Source organism: Rhinolophus ferrumequinum, chromosome 12 (assembly GCF_004115265.2).
Source record: "Rhinolophus ferrumequinum isolate MPI-CBG mRhiFer1 chromosome 12, mRhiFer1_v1.p, whole genome shotgun sequence".
In the NCBI taxonomy this organism is placed as follows: Eukaryota; Metazoa; Chordata; class Mammalia; order Chiroptera; family Rhinolophidae; genus Rhinolophus; species Rhinolophus ferrumequinum.
The window spans coordinates 79896571-79919688 of NC_046295.1; the positions used below are offsets into that span (position 1 = coordinate 79896571).

General features: G+C 50.0%; 1 protein-coding gene across 2 annotated transcripts in view; it reads right to left on the reverse strand.

Moving 5' to 3' along the window:
* MED27 (mediator complex subunit 27) overlaps positions 1 to 22742 on the reverse strand; it is a 191358-nt gene extending 168616 nt beyond the window's left edge. The window contains exons 1-2 of one of the 2 annotated variants that reach the window (XM_033123817.1): positions 22499 to 22742; positions 20329 to 20473 (exon numbers count right to left, since the gene is read on the reverse strand). In XM_033123817.1, coding sequence (XP_032979708.1) covers positions 20329 to 20473; positions 22499 to 22701 — 348 coding nt within the window. In that variant the 5' untranslated portion in view covers positions 22702 to 22742. The remainder of the gene's footprint in view (positions 1 to 20328; positions 20474 to 22498) is intronic. The other variant, XM_033123816.1, reaches the window with a different exon arrangement.
* Positions 22743 to 23118: the final 376 nt, after the last annotated feature.

A 23118-nucleotide genomic window follows, 5' to 3' on the forward strand; every position in this document is an offset into this window, starting at 1 on the left:
AGGCCCTTAAGAAACATTTCCTAAATGACCGTGTTGGGGCTCCCCTGAGCACTCAGGAGACAAGATGAGGGACTCCTCACAAATAGGAAACGGTACAAAATATCATGCCCCAAATACTCCTGGAAACAAAGGACTCCAGCAGGCACGCTGTAAGCCACATCCATAAGGAACTGGCAATTCTTTGGTCACCGATGCTCCTCAAGTTTCATCGCCAGTCTGCAGGCCTCCCCGGGACTGAGCTCCTGTAAGACCTCCGGTCACGTGCCCAGCCTTCCATGAGTACTTTATAAACAAAATACAGTAATTAACCTTGGGACCATTGAAAACCACATGTGCAACCAGATGAAATTAATATTTACAAGATCAAACAGGGTAGCAAAGACGATTAAATCAAGAAGGATTTAGATGTGGGTCAACTCGTACTCCAAACCGCAAATGAAATCTGCTATTGTGATGCCTTATACTCAGCACTGATAAGCTGCTTCCAAGACAGCACATTAGGAAGGGGAAAGCATTTGGACTAATATCAACATTATCAACGTCGAGAGGCCGCCCCATCACCCATCCATTCACTGGAGTCAACGGAGCAGGGAAGACCATCAACTCCTCAGAGAATGCGAAAATCTCCTTTTAGTCAAATCTCCACCCACCACTGTGCAATTGTAACAATTAATAATGCTAAGAAAAGTAGCTCCTTATTGAGCCCTGACTGCATGCCAGACCTCCTTCTGAACGCTCTGCTTGAATTAATTCACGGAGGCCCAATGAGGCAGCTGCTCAGGGCAGGCCCAGTGTGCAGAGGAGGCCGCGCAAAGGGGCTGGGCCATTAGCCCCAGGACACCTGGGAAGGAAGTAGCAGAGGCAGAGCTTGAACCTGGCATCAGACGGAGCCCGAGTGCTGAATCATCCTGTCACACTGTGTACCTCACTTTGCAATTTTACTCTCAAATACAACTGACATAACACTTGCTCCCATTTGCACCAGAGTGACTGGCATATTGTTTATTCTATGCCTTCATTACGGCAACTTCACAAAGTAGGACAAATACTGGCAGTTTTTACAGCAGACCCTGCTCCTGTGAGGAGCACGAGATCATTTTCGTTCTCCATCTGAGCAGACTCCTACTTGGTGCCATCACAACAGGGAAGAGGGCGAGCAAACGTCCAGTGTACACGGCAGGTGACGCCCAGCAAACGCTCGGGCGCTGACCAGCCTCCCACCCAACGATGACATGAGACCAGGGGAAAACAGCCCCAACTCCCGAGCAGGTGTGAGCCATTTCAGAAAAGCAACTTTCCAAGTAAAAAGAGGAAGGTACAGACCGGACCGGAGGACTCACAAGCACGCAGAGGAAGCCTCTGGAGCGGCTCAGCGTGACCCCTCTAAGTGCCCACCCACCCCAACTCCATGGACACGTTCACTGAAGCAGAGCAGACGGCGGCTCCGGAGTCAGGCGGGGCTCCGGGGGGGACAGCGGACCCGAAAGGCCCTGGTCGCCCGTCCTGCTCACTCAGCGGCGGTGACGGAAACCCCAGGCCGGGGAGGCCGGCCCGTCCGCCAAGTGCAGCTGTCTACAGCTAGGAAAGCCTGATGGAGACTCGGGGAAACGCAGGGACGAGGGCCCGGGTCCCAGAGCGCCGAGCCTGGCAGAGGAGTCAGGCCATTCCTGACATCTTTCTGGTTCCTGATGCGAGCTCACCCCTTGGAAGGTCGGGCTCTATTTGCAGCCCACTGGCCCCACGAAACACCCAATTAACGCCTCTTTTTCCTCACGTGAACTCAAGTGAATCTTTTCCTGGCAACCAAAGAGCCCAGACTAAGGGAAAAGTACACGGCCCGTGTCACCTGAGGTTTTCCTCAGCCAGCTCCACTAAGCAGGAGTGTTTAGTGTGGTGGCCTGTTTGAGTCTCAACTTGTAAGGAAGTGGGGGCGGGGAGCCGTGGGAAGAGCCCCGGACTCGGTTACACTCCATATGGCATTTGAATATTCTCCTGCATCTACAGCCAGTTTCCTTCTGCCTGAAATAATCAGGAATGACTTAGGTGGGACCTCAGTGAAGTTCATTTACCCTAGGATAAACAGAAAGACATAGCGACGTCAATGGAAGACCAGAATTTCAATTCCCCAGACACTAAACTAGCTGGTGACTAGAAAATTCTGACTACACCTAGGACTTTCTCGTAGGTGGTCCCAAGCATTACTCATCAAAGTGAAAAGACTCCCTGAGTTTAGTACAATGAAGGCCCTGGCAGACAGTAAAACGAGGTTCTCTTTCTTCTAGAAACCCACATCATCAGTGTCCTCCCTCTCCACTTTCTCAGCCCTTCTTTGGCGACAATGATGGAGATGTCACACCTGTGACTCCCAGGGAGTGTGACAAATACAATGGAATATTCTGTGTTCAAGGGAGGGGGGATATCTAAAGTAACAACGCTATTTTTTTAACATGAAGAATTATATGAGACTTTGCCGTTGATTTTAAAAGTAAAATCTTTATGTTAGGATGACTGAAAACACGTTGCTTGTGACCACTTGGAAGTCATACATAGAAAGCGTGACATGACGTACAATACCAGGGTTCGGGTTCCCTCTCCCAACCGCAGACAGGCAAGGTGCATTACGTTTTTCAGCACTGGGAAGGTCATGTGAAGGACAAAAATGTCTGGGCCCTCCAAATCCACATCTCTACAACTTGGGTGGAAATGTATGGAAAGCTAAGGATTTCCTAACTCGCCCCACCATCAATGTATCATATTTCACTTACTCCACAACCTTCTGAAACCACGAGGCACCTTATGACCATCGTGTCTGAAAGTGACCTTTAGCAGCGCTTTGTCTTTCTCACTGGTATAATGGTGCATCTTACAATCAGTGGCATCTGACGGTCAACACAACAGAAAGGATTTGGTGAATGTGCCTCCCTCACCACCCACACCCCCTTCCCACCCTGAAAAGAGCTAAGAACCCACTTTAGCCCCATTCTGAAAATCCCACTTTACTTGAAAGAACTACGCAGCAGCGGGCTAGACATCTCCACCACATATCTCCACTACGTTACAGAAAAGTAAATGTCACTCACGTGAAAAGATAAAAGAGAACGGTTCTCCACAAGTGAGATGTGGCCTGTGGGATCGGAATCCAAACAGGGCTTTTCCTCTCTGAAAAGCTTCTAACTCGTTCTAACTGGAACGAGCGCATTCGCCTGGGACAGAGGCTGGGGGCCCAGGGAGGGGCAAGGGGACAGAGCCCTGTCAGAATGACTCCAGCGAGGAGCTGTGGGCCAGCATGGGGCTTGGTTAAAGGGACACTGAGCTGCAAGTGGAAACAGTAACTTGTGCATAATTATCCTCTCAGGTTGATACAAGATAGTGAGATTAAATAAATGAATCAAAGTACAAATTGTACTGGCAAGCTCCAGTGCCCAGCTCCCAACACCAACGTGCCAACAGCTCCCAGGCTGCCTTTCCCAGCTCCCAAATCGGAGCTGGCAGGTGATGGGGGCAGGAGCCGCAGTCATGCGTGGAGCCAGGGGCAGCGGCCTGGGGGGCAGGGAGGGAGGGCTCGGTGCAACCGTGATGATGGACACACACATCTTAAGCAAGAGATCCGTCGCAGCCTGGACACCCACGGCCATTTTCACATCACCGCTGGAAACAAACCCTCGGGAAAGCAAAGACTGAGGGGAAGCAGATGTTCATGGCTCCAGACATCCATCTGCCGACACGCGTGACTGGGACGCTGTCTTCTCTCACCCAGCCTTCCCACTTGGGTTGCTAGAGAAAGTCAGGGGACTGTCAACATAGTGGTATCAGGCCTCACTAGCATACTTCAGTAGCGCGCTCCGAACATCTCCTGAGCCCCGGGCTAAGTTCCGTATCAGCACCAGCTCAGTGAGTCTTCACAGAAACTCAAGAAGGTAAGAACTCCTATGATCCCTATTGAAACACGTGGAAACTGAGACTCAGGGAGTCCAAGGTCACACAGTAAATAAACCACAGAGCCTGGGTTCAATCTAGATACCTAACCTGCCAGGGAGGGAGGGGAGGTTTAAGGTAGAAAACACATTAACAAATTAACGACAATGTAGTTTCCATTTCCTTTGTCAAAAGTTAATTGATGAGCACCCCTGATCCCGTGTGCAGACGCCGTAGTGGAAGGATTAGTGGTCCCTGCTATGAGGTGAAGTAGCAGTGACACATTCTTGGAGAAATGAAAACACATCGCCGCTGGCGAACAGCCACATCCAGAAGACGCCGGGTCAAAGGAACAAGTGGTAAGAGGTGACGAGAAAGTTGTTCCATCTACACCCGTAACATATGGGTGCGTCATAAAGCAAATTCTAAGCCCGCCAGCTCACAGCCGTGAGTCTTTCCCGACAGTCAGTAGGAGGAGCGCACAGGCCGGGGCGTGTAACTGACCTCGGACTAGGACCACGCACACCTCCGTGCAGTGACCTCTCTCTGGAAGCTTCCGTAGCATCAGCCTTTCTGAGCTTCTGCGGGAAGCCCTTTCTACTCGCCCCAATCAGTACAATCGCTCAGCTTCCAAACTCAATTTTCAAAACATTTTCCTTTTCTCTCTCAGAGGAAGGTGTCCACAAGTCTCACCGGCGTCCCCCGTCACCCCACAGTAGCTCCAGATACACAGTCACCTTTCATCAACTACAGGGCTGATACAGAACTCCTGCTGCAAGAACAAGCATTTCTGCAACACGAAAGGATAATTTAGGACAGAAAATAAAAGGCAGGAAGAGAGGGACGGTGGGAAGGAGAGACAACAGGGAATGCATGGGGTCGTGAGGGACGGAGGCTGAACCTCAACTTTGGCAGTAAGTTCTCAAATCAGAAAGTTAACGACAAACTGAAGGTTGCCAGATGGGAGGGGCACTGGGGGACGGGGAGACGGTGAAGGGATTGGGAAGTACAAGTTGGCAGTCACGAAACAGTCCCGGGCATGTGAAATACAGAACGAGGAATATAATCCATACTGTTGTAAACACTATGTAGGGTGCCAGATGGGTACTGGACTTAGTGGGGGGTGGGGGGGTCACATCATAGGTGATATAAAGACTGATAAGCACTCTGTATGCCTGAAAAATGATATAACATATTATTGACCGTCAACTGTAACTATACACACAGACACATACACATATACATAGTCAAGTACAGCACACGGAGTACAGTCAGTGGTATTGTAATACCTCTGGACAATGTCAGATGGGTAGTAGACTTGGGGAGGTTATCACTTAGTGAGGGGTGTACATGTCTAATCATTATGTTGTTTTGTACACCTGAAACTAGTTTAAAATTTGTTTTAAAGTTAAGCCAGGGGCAGCCAGATGGCTCAGTTGGTTAGAGCGCCAGCTCTGAACAACAAGGTTGCCAGTTCACTTCCTACATGGGATGGTGGGCTGTGCCCCCTGCAATTAAAGACTGAAAATGGCAACTGGACTTGGAGCTGAGCTGCGCCCTCCACAACTAGATTGAAGGACAGTGACTTGGAGCTGATGGGTCCTGGAGAAACACACTGTTCCCCAACATTCCCCAATAAAATTTTTTTAAGAAGCCCGCTGTAAAACAGCTGAAGCGCCCCCCTGGCCCTGCCCGAGGCCCCGGGACCTGTCCAGCCAGGTCAGTTAGCACTGGAGTCGGTACTGTGGTATAAAAATAACAACACTCCTCGACCTTTCGACTTTTGTTGTAAGATTTTGCTTTTTACACTTATGCTGGTAGCAGGTCGTTTGCAAATGAAGCTTGATTTGGCATACTTTTCAACTGTTGTTCTAGCTTCAATATTCTATTGTAAATTTATATAGACTATAACATGCTCAATCGCTACAAAAGTTGTTGTAATGTAAGAGTGTAAACATTATTAACAAAATACTTTGTTTACAATTTTTTAAACAGAAAAAAATAACACTTCTTCCTCCATGGCAAGGAATCTTAAAAACACGTTGGGGCCACTGACCCCTTAAAGAATACGGATGAAAGCTAAAGATTACTCGAGCAAGTATACCACATACATTCACGGACCCAACACAAGCCTGATCACAGAGCCCAAAGTAAGCACCCCTGCACACTGTGAAGGTCCTTTTTTATGATACATATTTTATCATAAAATATGTAACAGTCAGCGTGGGAGGGAACAGAAGACTGATAAGGACAGAATATAATACTGGGGGCGCCAAAAAAAATGGATACACAGGACTTGTAGTCATCTTTTGTTATCGGTATAGACTGAGTATTACAATTTTAATACCGTTTTTTCCTTTCTGAAAATGTGCATATTTTTTGGCACCCTCTGTAGGTAGGTCACCCCTCCCCCAATTAAATGCTTAAATTACGTCTGCGACGCCTAGGCCAAGTGCTGGCAGGAACTACAGGGTGGTGATAACCAAGATCAGAGGACGTTTCTGACCCTGAAAGTTTGTGGAGCTAAGTTCTGCTTTAGCAACTCAAATTTAAAAGGCACCACCACCAAAAAAGAAACCAAAACCTGAACATACAACAGCATACAAGTAAATCAGAGAATTTGAGTTCACGTGAGAGACTCTCCTTTGTGATTTATATAAATGCTCAGGAACACGCGTCTCATAATAAAGGCAGTAAACCTCCGCAAGTTTTTACCTGAAGATTTTACGTAAGAGAAGAACCTTTGTTAGAAAGACGCCACCGTGTCCTCCAGGGAGCACGTGCCCGGCCTGCGCTGCTCTGAGACAGCTCCAGCAGACCAGACAGGAAAAGGACCCCGAGTCAGAGGATCTGTCAATCTTCTCGGCCACTTACAACCTGGTGGCCTGAGGCATGTCCCTGAACTTTTAGGAATCCAGTTCCCTCTTCAGCGAAACAAGGCGGAGACTCAGGGTAATCAGAGAACTGACCACGGTGACAGCTACTGTGTGGCAGCCACTCTTCTGAGACCCTCACATACCCTAAAGTTTTGATCTTCACAACAACCCTGAGGGAGCTTAATTATCAACCTGATTTTATAGGTGAGGAAACGGGGACACGCAGCCCATGGTCACGAGCAGCAGCAGGCCTCACGCCCAGGCGCCGAGCTCACGCACTGACACCACACACCTGGCCTCTGGGCCCTTGGATACTTTAGAAACTGTAACGTGCTCAAGTAAAGATAAGGTACTTCTCTGTCACTGTATCCTTTCTTTGCCCTTTTCATATCTGCCTCAAAATAATCAAGATAATTTGCCTTCTGTTTGTCTTCCTAAACTAGTTTAAAAAAAAAAAACACAACTTAATATGCATTATCCTTCAGCAAGTCAAGCCGTGAGTGGTACACACAAACCAAGGAAAGACATCTCAGCAGCTGTGTGCTCAGGAAATACAGTGCTTAAGTGTCATCTCCACCCAAAGCTAAAGAAAAGTGGGACCTGGAATCCTACCTATGTCCCTCCCACCTCCCCTCAAAAACAGGTGAACTGGCATTATCGTATTGACTTCAAAGACAGTGCAGCGCCCTATTTAACCAAAAGTGTCCTGCTGGTCTAGCAGGCCTCGCGACACTGGACACACAGCGGTGACAAGGCAGACCGGCCCGTGCCGTCCAGGAATCAGAACCCACAGTCCAACGTGAGGTGTGCCATGTGGGCAAGGGGGGCTGCACAAGCACACAGAAGGGGCATCTCACTCCGACTTAGGGAGTTAGAAAGACTCTCCCAAGCATTGACTACAAACAAAAACGGAGAAATGAAACGAGCAAGTTTTAGCCGAACACAAAGAGGGCTGGAGGGCAGGCGGGTTGGGTGGCCTGGCGCTTCACGAGGTGCCCAGGTGCTGGGCACTATGGGAGTTGGCCCCAGTCCGCTACAAGGTACATTATGGAGTTTGACTGAATCCTGAGCACGAGAAGGGACCATCTGCATGTTTCAAGCAGGAGACTTACATGATCAAACTTGCGTTTTCAAAGGGTGCTCGGAAGCTGTGTGAGGAAAGGCAGGGAGGCCAATTAGGAAACTTACTTGCAAGTGTCCTGGCGGTGACAGAGGATGGCCTGAAGAAGGGTGGGAGACCGTGCCCACCCCGTGAGCAGCTGCCACTGAGAAGCACAGAGTGCCAGGCTCCATGCTAAGCACGAGGAACCACGCCTGTCACCCCAGGGCTGGCATGTGAGGGCTCAGTGAGTGAAATCCAGAAGGCAGGGGTCGGCTGGTTTGATTCCTCCAGCCCAGATTATGTCCAGCTCTCCACCGGACATCCGTTCCCAACTGTCACCTGCCTCGGCATGCTGGCCTGGCATCTGAGAAGCGGGAGCAGAAGATGGGCGGCAAGTCACTGGGCACCGCCCGCCAGGCCACACCAGGGTGCCGATCTCGTCAAGGTTCTTTCAGAACCAAAAGCAACTCGAGGCTGACGAGAGGCCTTTCCCATTTTGTGACTCATCGGAACTAAGCACTCCCCCGGAGGCAGCCTCTGCTAACCAACAGCTTCGAAAACCTTCCTCGAAAGCACTGCATGCCATCACTACGCCACTTAGAAGGCCAACGCTTCACTACGCAGAGGAAGTCTCCACAGGAAAAGCAACATTCCCCACAAGACATCTTGCTAGGAAATCACCACATCCCGGCTCTTTAAGCCAAGGTCCCAGCACAGCACTTTGGCAGAGGATGACAATGAACTGCCAGCAGGATAATGTGGTTACGCGGCCTGAGCCGCTGTGAAGATGCATTAAAATCTCAATGTTCGAGCTCATCCGAGCAATTAAATGAACACGGACCGCTCTGTTTAGACGGGACAACGCGGGATAGGCGGGGGTTGGCCTCCGCAATCCTCTGTGGCTTCTTCTAACGTCTTAAAGGCATTTAGAGCTGGCACTGTTGTTTTCCAAACCAACCAGGAATGGATGGGAACTGGCAGAGATGAAAGAAAACCTAACACCCAGTGAGGCCTACTACGCGCAGGCCCTGAGCTCAGTGCACTCACCACCTGGATAAATGAGTCTTCAAGCGCATGCTGCAGGTGACGAGGCTGACACTTGGAGCAGAACCATAGCATCCAGAAAGCCCCGCAGGGACTTTAAAAGGAAAACACACTCCCGCCTCCTCACCAAACCACCTCCTCAACAATCGCTAACCGCGTTCTGCTCACTAAGGAGCACAGGTTGAGGATTCAGTCTGTCTTCAAACTCGGCTGATTCCAATTCGCATCACAAACCCTGTGGACGGTGGACGATTTCGAATCAATACATTAGCCTGTGGGGAACATACAGAATTATAAAGTGCAGTTTTAAATGGTGAGCTAGACACGTGATAGGACGGACAGGGGGGCAGGCGGTCAGGCCATCGGAGAGCTCAGTGCACCAGCCGTCCCGGCCTGCCCCCCGCGAGCGTACTGCCCCCGCGTGAGGTACTGAGGTCAGTGCCCACGGCCCGTCTCACCTGGGGGCAAAAGCATCCTTCAGGGCTCCAGGCAGCTAAGTGAAATTTCAACAGGCCCCGTCGTGAATACAGGGAGTAAAAAATGCGTGGCACCTTTTGCTACAGAATCATTAATCCAGATCATAAAAACACACAACACAGAGAGTTCTCTTTTGACAGAAAGTGACTAAGCAGCCGAGTCTGAGGTCAAAGCCGGAAGGGAGGTCAGTTCCTGCAGCTGACTGAATGACTGTGTTTTCCCTCGGGTCACAAATGTAAGAGATTTCTGTACTATTCCCTTAAAACCAACGAGAGCCCCTGAAAACAGGCACAGCCTTAGGCTGAGCAGGATAAGGGCAAACTGGTGACACAGCAAGGGCGAGCAAACCAGAAAAGTAACATTACTAGCAATATATCTGCATTTACATTAAGCACGTGACAGAATTAAAATGCACCAAGCTATAAAAACAGGATCATATTGAAGATATCAGGACTACAAAACCAAATTTCAGACACTGTTCTAGGTAAGTGACACATGCCAAGTAAGTCCCCCAGCACTCCCTGAGTTTCACTCCTTACTAACAGTACAGACTGGTAAACTGAGGCATATAAAGGAGGGGAAAAGACCAGCAGTAGAGCCAGGAATTATTATTAAAACCAGGTGCTCTGGCACTTAACAACTCTAATCAAGTTAGAAAACTGAATATAGTTTAAGCTCCAAGAAGATGGGAATTTATCAGTTTCATTCACTGTGTCTAGAACAGTGCCTGGCACATAACACGTGCTCAATAAATACGTACTGAATGGGTGGATTAGCTATTTCCTAGCAAAAAGCACACGACTCAAAAGCACAGTTTGGGGATGAACAAGATCGAGCATTTTATAACAAATGCAACCGTTTTCTCACACCTGAATGTCTGCACACTCAAACTCTGCAGACTCTCTCCCTGCAAAATCCATCACGTACAGAGTTATAAGGAGAGAGCTGGGCCCAGAATGCTTAGTGGTGGCAACTACCGACGAGTGATCAATAATCAGACAAGCTTATTGACCAAAAATATGGTACCAGGTAACTCTACAACCCTGAAACACACAGACACACACAAATGGTGCAAAGGTGAGAGGAACTGGCATGTCGTGAGCCCAGTGGAGGACTCAGAACAACTCCTGTTAAAAAGGGGAAAAGTGGGGAGTGGCCCTACCTTTACACAGCCTCCCTGACGTGTCCCCACCCATGTCAGTAAGGGGCTCCAACTAGGCAGTCCCTTTCTTTTCATGACATGCCCAGCAAAGATGTCAGTTCGTCACTGCGATCCTACTCTATCGTCCCCAGAGCTTAGAGCAGGTGAGGGTGCCTGCCTCTCGGAACTGAGGGGCCTGGGGCTGCTCTGCTCGTGGAGGTCAAGGTTAACGCCCTGAGCAGCGTCCCCGCCTGGGCGGAGCCCACGCAGCCCGCTCTGCACGCAGACCGCGGCCGTCAGCATCACACCTGTCCCGATGGTCCCCTCCGAGGCGGCACCGGACTGCCCACGGCTCCTGCTTCAATGACAGTATCAGCAGCCATCAAACCGCAAGCAAAAGACAGAACTTTAAAAGGCCCCGATAGCAGAAGTCTCTCTGCATTTCTGCACCTCCAGGCGGCATTCCGTTTCCAAGCTGCCAAATACTGCAGATCTCGGCTGGAGGGGCAGCAGTGTGGCCTTGGCCGAACGAGGGGCGATGCCCTAACTGATCGCTGAGGTCCCCTTGAGACCTAACATGTAGTCAACGTAGGTGCAGTTCCTAGAGCTTGCTGGGAAATGTGGCGGGCGCAGGGGGTGGAAACTCAATTACCAAGTGCCCACCGTGTACTAGATTCGAGGAGTCTGAAGATGACGTCAAAGTCCCAACCCATGAGAAAATGGGACAGACCTGGAGAGCAAGCAGCCAGTGTGATCAGTGCCGCTGCCAGGAGGCTGCCTGGTCATTCTGGAGCCTTCTCTATAGCAGCACTTCCTGGGTAGGGGGTTAGCGGATAGAGAACCACCCAGGAAGGTACAAGGCGCTTCAGGCAGAGGCACAGCGAGCAGCTCACACCAGCAACTGCGCTGGCCGCCTCAGGGCAGAACCGGTGCGTCTAGCAGAGCAGCCACACACGAAGCTGGAGATTTCAGAAAGAGCCTCCAATTCACAGGGGTGATGTGAGGGAAGCCTGACAGTGCACCAAAGGGAGGAAGACAAAAGTTACTGACTTGCCAGAACCCACAAGATGAGTAAACTGTCCCCAGGGGGAAGTGAGGATCTTAGGACGGTCCATTCACCTTGTCAAGTAAGCAGGAAACAGCAAGGCCAAGCCCAGGCCCCAGCCCAGGGACCAGCCCCCACAACCAGCTCCATCAAGCCCAGCCCAAGAGGCTGCAGTGAGCTGGAGCCTCCCAAAAACAAGTGACTGCAGCAAAACAACACCTAAACAAGGAGCCATGCAGACGGCAAGCTCCAGAAGCCAAAGGACAGCGTGGCGAGCTGGGCCAGTCAGACACAGCTGCCCCCACCCCACACACACAGGGCAGAGCTCTAAGATTAGGGAACAGCAGCTAGAGAGTTCAGGATGGAGCCTCTGGGCATTCACTTCCATCCCTCCTCCCTTTGTTCTCGTATACCAACAACAACAACAACAAAAATCTGGAAAAAGGCAAGGTGAAATCAACAGAAGCAGATTCTAAAGGGAAAAAACACAAACAATCTAAAGAGGAAAGGAGAAGAGATTTATAGGCTTCAATTTAACCCCAATCAAATACTGTTTTCTGACACACTTAAAAATAACTACGAGCAATAACTACTATTTGTAAAATGCCACTGTGTCTCTTACCCCAAACTAAAAATGTGATAACACATTTTCTAATTAGACTCACACCAACCCTAGGAGATCAGTATTATGCCCGTTTTACAGTCCAGCAAACTGAGGCTCAATGGTGTTAGAGAACTTGCCTAACGTCTAAGTGCTAACATAGGACCAGGTTTCATCTTGTGAGGGTGACAAACAGGCGGAGAGGTAAGAGCAGTCCCAGGTGTGTGAACACAGGGGCACCTGATTGGGGATGTCTCAGAAGACACCCCGAGGAGGCCACAGCGAAGCTGAGACCTAAATGACTAAGAGTAACAGGTACGCTGCCAGGCTCTGTGCTGAACACTTCAGTGCAGTAGTCCCGCAATTCTTACAACTATCTAAGAGGCAGGACTGTTCATGCCATTTTAGAGATGAGGAAACCGAGGCCAGGGAATCCGGCCATAGTCTGTCTGCTTCTGGACTCTAGAATGCCTCCAAATGCCAGCTGGGGAGCTGGAAGGAACCTAAGGAAGATGGAGGAAACCACTGAGGAGTAACCATCAGGGGTCTACTTTATAAAGACCCCTGGAGAGCTGCAGAGTGGAAAACAGACTGAAGGGGCAGGACTGGCAGGAAACCAGTGGGGAGGCCACAGCATCGGCCGGAGCAACAGTGGGGGCCTGGGCTCAGGCAGGAGCCTTCGAGATGGAAAGGAAAGAGTAGGAGGTTGGGAAGAGGTGGAACCCACAGAACTTAGTCCGAAGGTGTGAGGGTCTCAGCAGCTGGCTGGATAAGGCGCCCCCCCCACCACAAGAAGGTGGGGCAGGGGCGGGATTTTAGTTCTGGACTGTTCCGAGAGGCCTGTGAGCCTCCAAGCGCAGACACCCTGCAGCCACTCTGACACACGGGTCTGCATCTCAGGAGCGAGATCAAGGCTGGAGACAGAGTTAGGTGCCACTAGTGTATGGCTGGCAAGTGAAGCTGTAGAAGACGAGATGGCCCAGAGAAGGATCGCACAGCGGGAGAGAAGCCTCAAGAATCCAGCGCTCATCCCCCGCACACCCGCCACGGAAAAGGGGAGACAAGAAAACGGGAGGCCTCCCTAACCACAGGTTCTCCTGGACCGGTCATGATACGCCTCCTTCCCACCAAGCTGTGCAGCATACCACCAAGAAAAAGGACACGGGCCAGTTTCCTTTCTACTCAACAGTCCTGAGGAGAAAAGCAGGCTCCCTGTCCAGGCTCCCCAGTCAGCCCAGGAAAGGCCAACGTAAGACAGCCGAGAGGATGGGGACGAGTCCCCCCCAGACAGTGAGCCCAGGAGGCGGGCAGGCGTGAGCCCCGTCTAGCAGCCTCCCCAGGCTGCCCAGGGCAGCTTTAAAGAGAGTTCCTGCTCCTTTAGAGAAAAAGAATGCGGGAGTCCCAAACCCCGTGCCAGGCGATACTAACGGGACAGTTTTCAGAAACCGCAGCTGGGAAGGAGAGCATAGAGCCGTGCAGTCAGGCCGAAGCCTTGGCGCCGAAAGCATTCCGGTGCCGGGCGCAGCCCCCGCTAACACTGCCACGGGGGTTCCAGAGGCCTCTGCCTGGAGCACGTCCGCGAGGTGCGTTCCCACGCAAGGCCTCAGGGCTGCTGCTGCCGCCACTGCGCGTTCTGGGACCTTGTGACGCGCTCGGGGGCACACACAGCTGGGCCTGAGGAACGCTGCTGGACACGAACTGCCTCTCCGCTCCCAGGTCGTGCGTTCACCTCCACAGCCACAGAAGCGCGTCCGGAACGCCACTGAACCCGCCCGAGCGACAGGAAAGGGGCCTGGAGCTGACCCAGTCCGACTCCTGCTCCCAACAGCGAGGAAGCTAAAGCCCAAAGGCATAAAGTCACGGGCCGGGGTCCCCAAGCTGCTCACACGGGGACAGTGGACAGCGAGGCTCAAGCCGGGTCTCTCGAAACCCGTCCAGGGTCCTCCCGACTCCACGCTGCCTTCCGACAGCTTTACCAGTAAAAGTCGAGGGCACCAGCGGAGTATTTCTCTAAAGGAATCAGACCTGCATGCGGCCGACACACGGGCCCCGTTCTAGGCACTCGGGCATGTTACACTCATTCATCCCCACACCGGCGGCGGCAGGCACAAGGTGTCATTACCCTGTTGACTGACAGGAGGCTGAGACAGCTGACGTCACCTGCCCCAGATGACAGAGCTGATCGAGGGCCCGGGGACTCGAGCCCAGCAGTCGACTCCAGAGCCCAGCTGGGAATAAGCACCCAATTTACAGCGTGGCTATAATCCACACGTTCATTTTCACACTGGCCTTTGTGGGCCGTTTTCCTACCGAAACACTGGGCCTCCCAGACTCACCCGCAGCATTTACCCACCAGGTACGAGGACTCATTCAGAGCTCTGACTTCCGGACTCCAGGAGGAAGGCCTTGCGGGTAGAAGTGGGAAGAGCCCTCCTCGGTCTGGACAAATGGTCTGCCCTCCGCAAACGTCCTGCTCTGCAGTCCCCTCATTCCTCCTGTGGTGGTTTCCTCCCAGGACCCTCACCCTGCCTTTCCTGTCCCCTCAATTCCCACATTCCCTCCAAGCCTGGCCAAACCCCAGAGCTGCAGACCAAATTCCCAAACCCTCACCCTCACCCCCCACTTCTAATTCACACTAAGGTGTGAACTGCTGATGTGTGTGCTCAGACTTCCTCAGGGCGAGAAGGGGCTGATTGTCTAAAGGAATCTTTAACTGTAGAATTTCAGGAGAACACGTTGAAGTCAAGTGTGGGAGGCCGTGTGACTGCCGGAGGGGTCTGTGCTCACTGTCTACTAAGGTAACACCAGCCCCTGGAGTGTTTACTCTGTACCCGAGAAGTGTTTTACTGACAATATTTCATATCTTTCTGAGGTGGGTACAATTATCATCCCTATTTTAGAGAACAGAAGATTGAGGCAGCAAGGTTAGCCTCATGGCTGTTAGGTAGCAGGGCTGAGATGTGAACGGAGCTCTGGAGCCCAGTATTAACCACTGGGCCACTCCATAAACACGATGCCTGGGATTATAACTACTATTGATATAACACTTAATACATGTGAGCAATCCCGAGGCACTTCACATGCATTATTTCACTTAATCTTCACTACAACACTGTCAATACTTCTATTATCCCCATTTTACAGATGAGTACACTGATACTTTAAAAGAGTTTTTCACTTGTTCAAGGCACAGAGTAAGTGCAGAGCTGGATCAGAACTCAGGCAGCCTAACTCGGTAATTTACATTTAAGTCTTGCCATTTCTGGCTATACCTCCCTTTACTTCTGAATCCAACAGTATCTAGAAATCCAAGAGACTGGTTTTGTTCTATTGTTTTTTTCTGTTTGGTTATGTTACTCTTTGTCCTTTTTATAATGGCTCCTATGGTACCAGGGTTTGGTGTGAGGGAGGAGAAGGGTGTAGGGATCCAGGCAAACCAGGGCACTCTCTACTAGAGTCAAGTCCACTATGCTAGCAAGCTCACGTGACCGGGTGCTCTGAAGGTTAGATTTAGGTGCAAGAACACCTCTAAGAATGGTACCTGGTACCTTTGCTAACGATAAGGACAATCCAGGAAGGTGCCTACCCTAAGAAATGACGACCGAGCTTTGAGGGCCACTGAAGTGAGTTCTCTTTCCTCATGATGTTCTGAGTGGATCTGTATTCCCTGAACACATCGGCGAGCAGAACGAGCCAGGGCTGGGCCTGGCTAAAAGGCCCATGGAGTTGACTCCCCTTTTCCCAGTTTTCACATGACTGCCAAAACGACAGCTGCCACAGAACACCTGACATCAGGTGCAGTAGCTCAAATTAGCCTGATTCAGTCAACTCCGGAAGACCTCCACCAACGCCCAGGCCCTCCTCAGCACTGGCTGCCAACCGGCTGAGAAAGGGCACAGCGGGTGACCAACGACTTAGACAAAACTGCTAACCTCAGCCCTCAAAGAGCTTATCATCAGTTCACCAACTGACTTCACCCTGTCCTTCCAAATTACCCTTCTGGAACCCAGCCCTGGCCTCCATCGCAGGATGTCAGAATTTTCTCTACAAGTGGCACAACTAGATTTCTCAGTAATGGCTGAAAATGGAAATGCCCTTATCGCACTTCACCAAAAATACAAGCGAGCAAACCACAAAAGGGGTTGTAAATTAAAAATTCAACAGTAAAAGCTCTTATTTATGCTTTTGTTCATTCAAGGCATTTTAACTGAATGCTTACTGTACACCAGGCGCCCTGCTAGGTCCTGGGAACTCCCAGCAGGAACAGGACAGAGTAGCTCTCCTGAGGAACTGAAAAGGGGACAGGGTCCTCAAAGAAAAAGGCTCACTGTCACAATCGGAAACAACCCCACCCTGCTAGTGGTGGTGCCAAAACAAAGGGCAGCTTCCAGGACCCGTTTGCGAGATGAGTCACAGGAAGCCAATAAGGAACTGGATTCTGATAAGAACAGTTCAGGAGGGAAGAACGGAGGAAATCTCTTCAGACTTTCCAACTGAATAAACTGGAAATAAAAAGGACTTTCCTTAGAACAAAAAGGTGCTCTTCCTCTAATAAAAATGTAAAATTAAGCATGCAAAAAAAAAAGGGGGGCAGCAGCAGCTTTCTCTGGACCCGCTCCCCACTCCCAGGAGAAATGACTGCGGGGCGCTCTGCTGCTTCAGAAACCGCCCAAGAAAGGCTGAAGTCTTAATTTGCTTTCCAGGCAAATAAACAAGGAGCCTTGTGCACAAACACATGAAAAAAGTCAAAGCCACAAATAAAAGCCTGGCTACAGGATGCTGCAAAAGGAACCTTCTGAGCAAGTCAGTCGAACTTTCAGCACATCTGCACAGAACAAGCGGTATAAAGCGCACGCTGTTTTCCAGCGGGAACTGTTGCTGCCAATCATTTTCTGCCCTCATCAGGAGACCCTGGCGTCCCTCTGCAGCACCATCACCTATAGGTGCATAAACGTTAACAGCTCCATTCTTTCCCCAACTCAGCATGAAAAAAGTGCTGCTCACAGCAATTTCACATCATTTCATTAGATGAGATTAATTTTTAAATGTGTTATCCTAACAATTATGCCAACTGCCATGTAATTAATATTCCAACTGACTTCACAAAAATTACCAAATCCCCTAAAGAAAATAATTAGTCATGAGGCATAAACGAGACTTTCCTATGGCCAACAGCACATAAAACAGAAAGTTCATCACGTAACGTAACGGGCGGCATCAAAGCCCTTCCCACACCTCCGTCAATTCTCACCAACACCGCCTCAAGCTGACAGTGGCAAGTTCCCCCAAACTTCACGTAACGTATTAATGCACTCGCAGGTTTAAACTCTTTGAGGGTAAAAGGATGAATGGTGAAAGTCTTAGCAATTAAAAAGTGCTTTGCATTTGTAGGAGAGGCAAGACAAACACATATAATTGCTTGCAGCGTCCATATCCACAGCTGGAAATTAGAATACTGGCTTATTCCCTGGGGTTGTTTCTCAAGTTTGTTATATATAAGCTATCGTTCCCCTTGTTTTCTTCTTTTCTAACAGGGTTGTATGTATTCTTATAATCTACCTTAAATCCTTTCTAGAGTCAGGTAAGACATGAACGAGTCATAGCCAAATAGGACACCATCTACCATGACAGAAACAGAAAACACGTCTCCCCTGCAGCCCACCTTCCAGTCACTGGCAGGGGCTGCCCAGCCCCAAGACAGAGTTGTGAGCCCATCGCAGCCTCGGCCGGAAAGAATGCACCAGTTGATTAGTGATGTCTGCCCTGGGCAAGAGCAATAAATAGTCTGAGGCCCCATGGACATGTATTTGCCATTCCATCCTTCAATAAACCATTAAAAATTAGTAAAAGGCATACTCATGAATCAAATACAACACAGGAATGGTTTCTAGGATGTAAGTTAAAGTGAGGGAGAATATTTTCAAAGGCCAAAAATCTTAAACCAAACTGGATTAAGCCATCAAGCTTTAGAGGAAAGAAGACTGACCTAAGTCAGGAAACGCAAATTCTAGTCTAGCTGTGGAGCCTCGAGCCAGTCAGCTCACGGCCTCAGGTGGCTCAGCCATAAAACAAGGGGTTGAACGAAAGATCTCTTAATCGTCCTCTTCATTTCTACCGGTCACTAATACAAGCAGCCCCAAATCCCTTCCCTGCTGGGGCACCAGGGAGCTGGCAGGAGAGCAGTTCCTTTACAGGAGAGTCACTCTCAGGACATGACGAAAACCCCTACGTCCCTCATACTGCTTACGTAGGATTTACAATCTGATCCATTTCTACATCTATTTGTAACCTGTATCATCACCAGGACAAGAAGTTCCATATGCATATTTCTTTCCCTTAATATAACCTCTTTTCTACCTTGGGGCAAGGCTGGGGGTGAGGGGCAGGAACTTCTATTTCAATACACGAGCTGTTAAATTCAGCAAACAATTAAACTACCTTCACTCAAAAGTTAAGTACCGTCACTTCAACTTAAAACCAGTCGCTTCCACTGGAAGTCCCCGTCACTCGTGGTTTTGAGACCAACCTAAATCTTCCCGACATGTTAAGATGACCAACAGTGCCCCTGGGAAAACAAGGGAGCACAAACAGGCCCGCCTGATAGGGCAGTGTTGTCTGTGTAGGGCAGGTTCCGTCCCACGTCTGCCTTGGCAACTGTAACGGACACGTGTCATTGTTTTGTCTGCCCTGCATCCCCTCCTTTTGGGCACTGCCCACCTCCAACTCCAAGGAGCCCCACTTCCTGGGCTTCAGGTGACCCGTGTTGGCCAATCAGAGAATCTCACCTCCTGGACGCAATAAACTATCTCGGGGCCACCTACTAAGCCGGCCCAGAATCCTTTTCCAGGGTCTGATCTGGACACCAGAAGATCACCTGGTATAAGGACCACGCAAACCTACAGCTGCCAGGCTATCTTTTCTACCACCTGGAGGATATCAGGCCAACACAGGAGAGCAGGCCTAAAGAGGGCAAGGAGTACACCCTGATCCTCAAGCCCAAATTGAGTGTCTGTCACCAGCAGAGTTTGGAGGACAAGCCTTATAGGCTGAACATACTCATCTGAGATCAAGTTCTTTCTTTAGTTCCTCGTGATCAATCCCTTCTCCCTGAATCTTAGACTCAGCTTCCAGGGTTCCACCTCAAACCAAACAATACTAAATACTCCCACAGCGAAAAGCTACAAAAAAAGCCCACACCCCAGAAGAACTGTCAAGGCTCTTCTGTCATCCAAGACCCAAGGGGGGAAAGGACCACAGAAAAGAGATGAAAAACAATGGGTAACTGGAAGGGGCAGAGCAGTTCGCGACCAATAACTGTGAGGACAACTGTCTCCAGGGAGGTAGCACAGACGAATGAGAAACGCTTCCAAAATCCTTCCAAACATATATTCTAGTTCGCTATCAGCAGGAAAAAAAATAAAAATACACAACCCACAGCACCCAAACAAAAGAAACCTGTCAGTAAACAAAGTGTTTCCAGGCTTCTGAGCCTAATCATTCCCCATGTTTTTAGAGTGCAGTTTAGTTTTCCTTTCAGAGCTGCCCGGGGGTCTCTGCCAGGGGCCTGCCTGCTGAAGGACACCATGAAGGGCAAATTCCGTGGGGCACGTTTAGAACCAGCTCCCTTAGACAGCGTCTAAAGTAATCTCACACACCATACTCCGGTGATGTTCTTCCCTCGACGACAGGGGACGGTACGAGGAACATAAACAACGCAAGCGGCTGAATGTTTACGGCACCAGTCTTAACCTTCTGGGGGTGAGGACTCCTCTGAGAATCCGATGAAAGCTCGCCTTCCCCAGAAGAAAAGGCACGGACCACATCTGGCACGTAATTGCAAAGGGTTCCTAAAAGCCGCTTCCTAGAGCCATACTCCAGGTTAAATACACCTGACCCAGATTTTTGTTCATTTAATTACCCTGAGCATCAGGACCAGGTCTCAGAAACGTCAAAGGACTACACGACAGCTCGCAGGGAAATTCTAAAACTTCCAACTCTGTAACCCCACGCTGCATCAAGAACAAAAAAAGACAGAAAAACTTACCCTCCCCTTCTGCATCTATGACATATAAGAAAACCTGGCTTTTCCTATGTGACGTAGCTCCATTTCTGACATGTCGCCCTTACCTTGTTTGACCATTTATACGCTTGGAGGAGCTGACTGTACAGAGGAGTCTTGTCCTGCACGGGATCCAGGCTTAACAGCCCGCTGTTATGGAGGGGATGGTTCTCGGACGGCTTGCCTACCAAATTGCTCAGACGTTCCAGCTCACTGAAAAGTAAAGAGACAAAGCAAATACACCTGAGTCCACTGACACTCCAGTGTTTAGCCGAGACATCGGTCAGAGGCTGCTCCTCAGTGCGTCCATCAGAAGCCCCTTAAGAAAAAACATCTTTTTGAAAGGAGAAAAGGATTCGAGACAATCAAGAAAACCTCTAACCGGGCGCTTATCTTATTTTAACACCGAGCTCTCCGATGCCATTCCAAAGGAGGAAAAAAAGACTTATAAGCACTGGAATCAGTAAAACTCCTAAAATCAGGATGTAACAACTCGTACTATTATCTATTATCTATGAGGGAGGCGGAGACTTTGTGGAATTTTAAAATGTGATACAAAACTGCTTCTCACTACGAGTTTTCAGACCCACGTACGGATCCCTACATTTGGCAGAACAGCAAGCACCTGAATAAATGATTAGTTATCATTCACATAGGAATAGATTTCTCTATGGTGCTTCACAGATGGTAAAACTTAAAACAAAGAAGAGATAGAAAAAAACAAATGGAATGGGAAAACACCACTGAGGGGGCTGTGTGAAACAAACACACTTCAGTCTTGCAGGAAAACTCTAGATAAGCTGGGGCAAGTGAGCCAACAGCAAAAGCACATCCCAGGAGCACGTGCAGTGGGGCCAGTCCCAAAATGTCCACACAAGACGGTAGGAACAGCTTCTTGTGACACGCTGACTTTGGAATCTTCAGCCACCTTTCTCTTGGCACTACAGTGTAAAGAGTTAAGAAGACAAAGGGGTAACGTAAACATCCTTAAACTTTTTAAAGCGGTCAAGGGCTATAACATCCTAAACGTTACAGAGGGAAGCCACTCAGAAAGGAAATGGAAGAGTGGAAAGAACCAGCATATCCCCTCCAGCAGAGAAAGTATTAACTGGCACGGTGCCAGACAACAGCAAGTGGATGTGGGAGTTTGGGAGGGGTGAGAAATCTCCTGGCTTTCCCTCAAAAAATAATGGCAACTACTTAAGGGGGGGGGGGGGAAGAGGCATCGATCATTTGGTCACCACTTCCTCCTCCATTCTACCTCTTCTTTCCATCTGGTTACTAAGGAGACCAAGTTGAGGGGGGAAAAAAATCCAACCACTCCAGAATTCATAGGATAGCTAGCTCACCAAATGCCTTTCCTTGCTAAGGTCAGTTCCGAGAAACAAAAGGCTAAAACCCTGAAATTCTAAACCCCTGACTCTCTGACTGACTCTCCTAAGGAAGGGAAGACAAGTGGAGGATAAACCAATTAAAGAGGGCCTACTATGTGCCAGGCATTTTACACACATTCTCCCACTTAAGTCTTACACCACCACTTACAATGTAGAAGTAAAGAAGGTAACCTGTAAGGAAGAGGAAGAAATGTGCAATCCCTACCCCGAAAGGGCCACAGATCAAGTCGGGGGTTGGGGGTAAGCGTAAGTGATTAAGCTGGTTACCCTGTCACTAGCTCTCTCTGGGGAAGGACGTGAACGGGAGCAGAGAGTAGTGATCAGGTGGTTTTGGAGGGGGAAGGGGGGGGGGAGAGGGAAAGAGATCACGGCGTTTCGTCCTGTGTGGGGATAGGATACGGGGGAACGGATGAATTCCAGGCTGAGGGCCGAGGAATTAGGGCTACTCAGATCAGGGGTGCTTGGGTTTGCGCCAGGGCGCAGCAGGTCCTGTTTGCACTATCGGTGCAGTTTGATGAGAGACCCGGTGGCGCACACAGGGCCTACAGGTGAGGACCTGGCAAGCCGAGACGAGAAGGGTTAAGTTCATGGGAAGAGCCTGTCTCCTCGTGAGGAATGAAACGACCACAGAAGGGGTCCAGGGCGGGGGACGACAGCCAGGAGGAGGAGGCCAAGAGAAGGGAGACGAGAAAGCGGCGGTGTCCCTGCGGGACAGGCAGAGAGGCCTGCAGAGGAGAGAAAGAGGGCAAGGGAGGACAGCCCGTGAGTGGGGAGACTCGCGCGGGGTCGGGACAGGGTGGGAGCCGGGCCGACCCCGACCCCGGCCCCTTCAGCCGGTACCTACTTGAGGTCCCGGTTGACCGAATGCAAGTTGTCCTGGAAGTGCGCAATGAAGGCCTTCTCCCGGCCCTCCAGCGTCTCCTTGTTCCGCATGCCATCCTTCAGGCAGTCGAACACCCTGCTCACGCTGGAGCGCAGCGCCTGAATGGCACTAATGGCCTGGGCAAAGGCCTCCAGGTTCACTCCGACACTTAGCACGTCCGCCATGTTTGCCGCCGCCACAGCCGGCTCTCCAAAGCCGGCTTCACGAGCAAAACGCCGCGCGCACTGATGACGCAAGCCTCCAAGGCCTCTGGGAAACGTAGTTTTCGTGGGGCGGGGCTGCCCTAGTGATTCGAGCGGGCGCTATCCAAAAACTTGAAAGGAGTGCGTGGGCAGGAAAGTGATCCTCTCGGTTTAGGGAAGTCACGTTGTATGCTGGGCTTTCTCAATGGTGACAAGGGAATACAGAAAGTTCTGTCATTTCCCCAAACTTGAGCTCTTGGGGGTTATATGGAAAAGAATTGCTCAGAGCAATAAAATGTCCATGGAGTAAATAATTATTGTATAACCCATTGAATAAAATGAGTCCATATGTAACTAAATGGTAGATAAGGGAAATTTCTTCCCTACAGTAGAATGCCA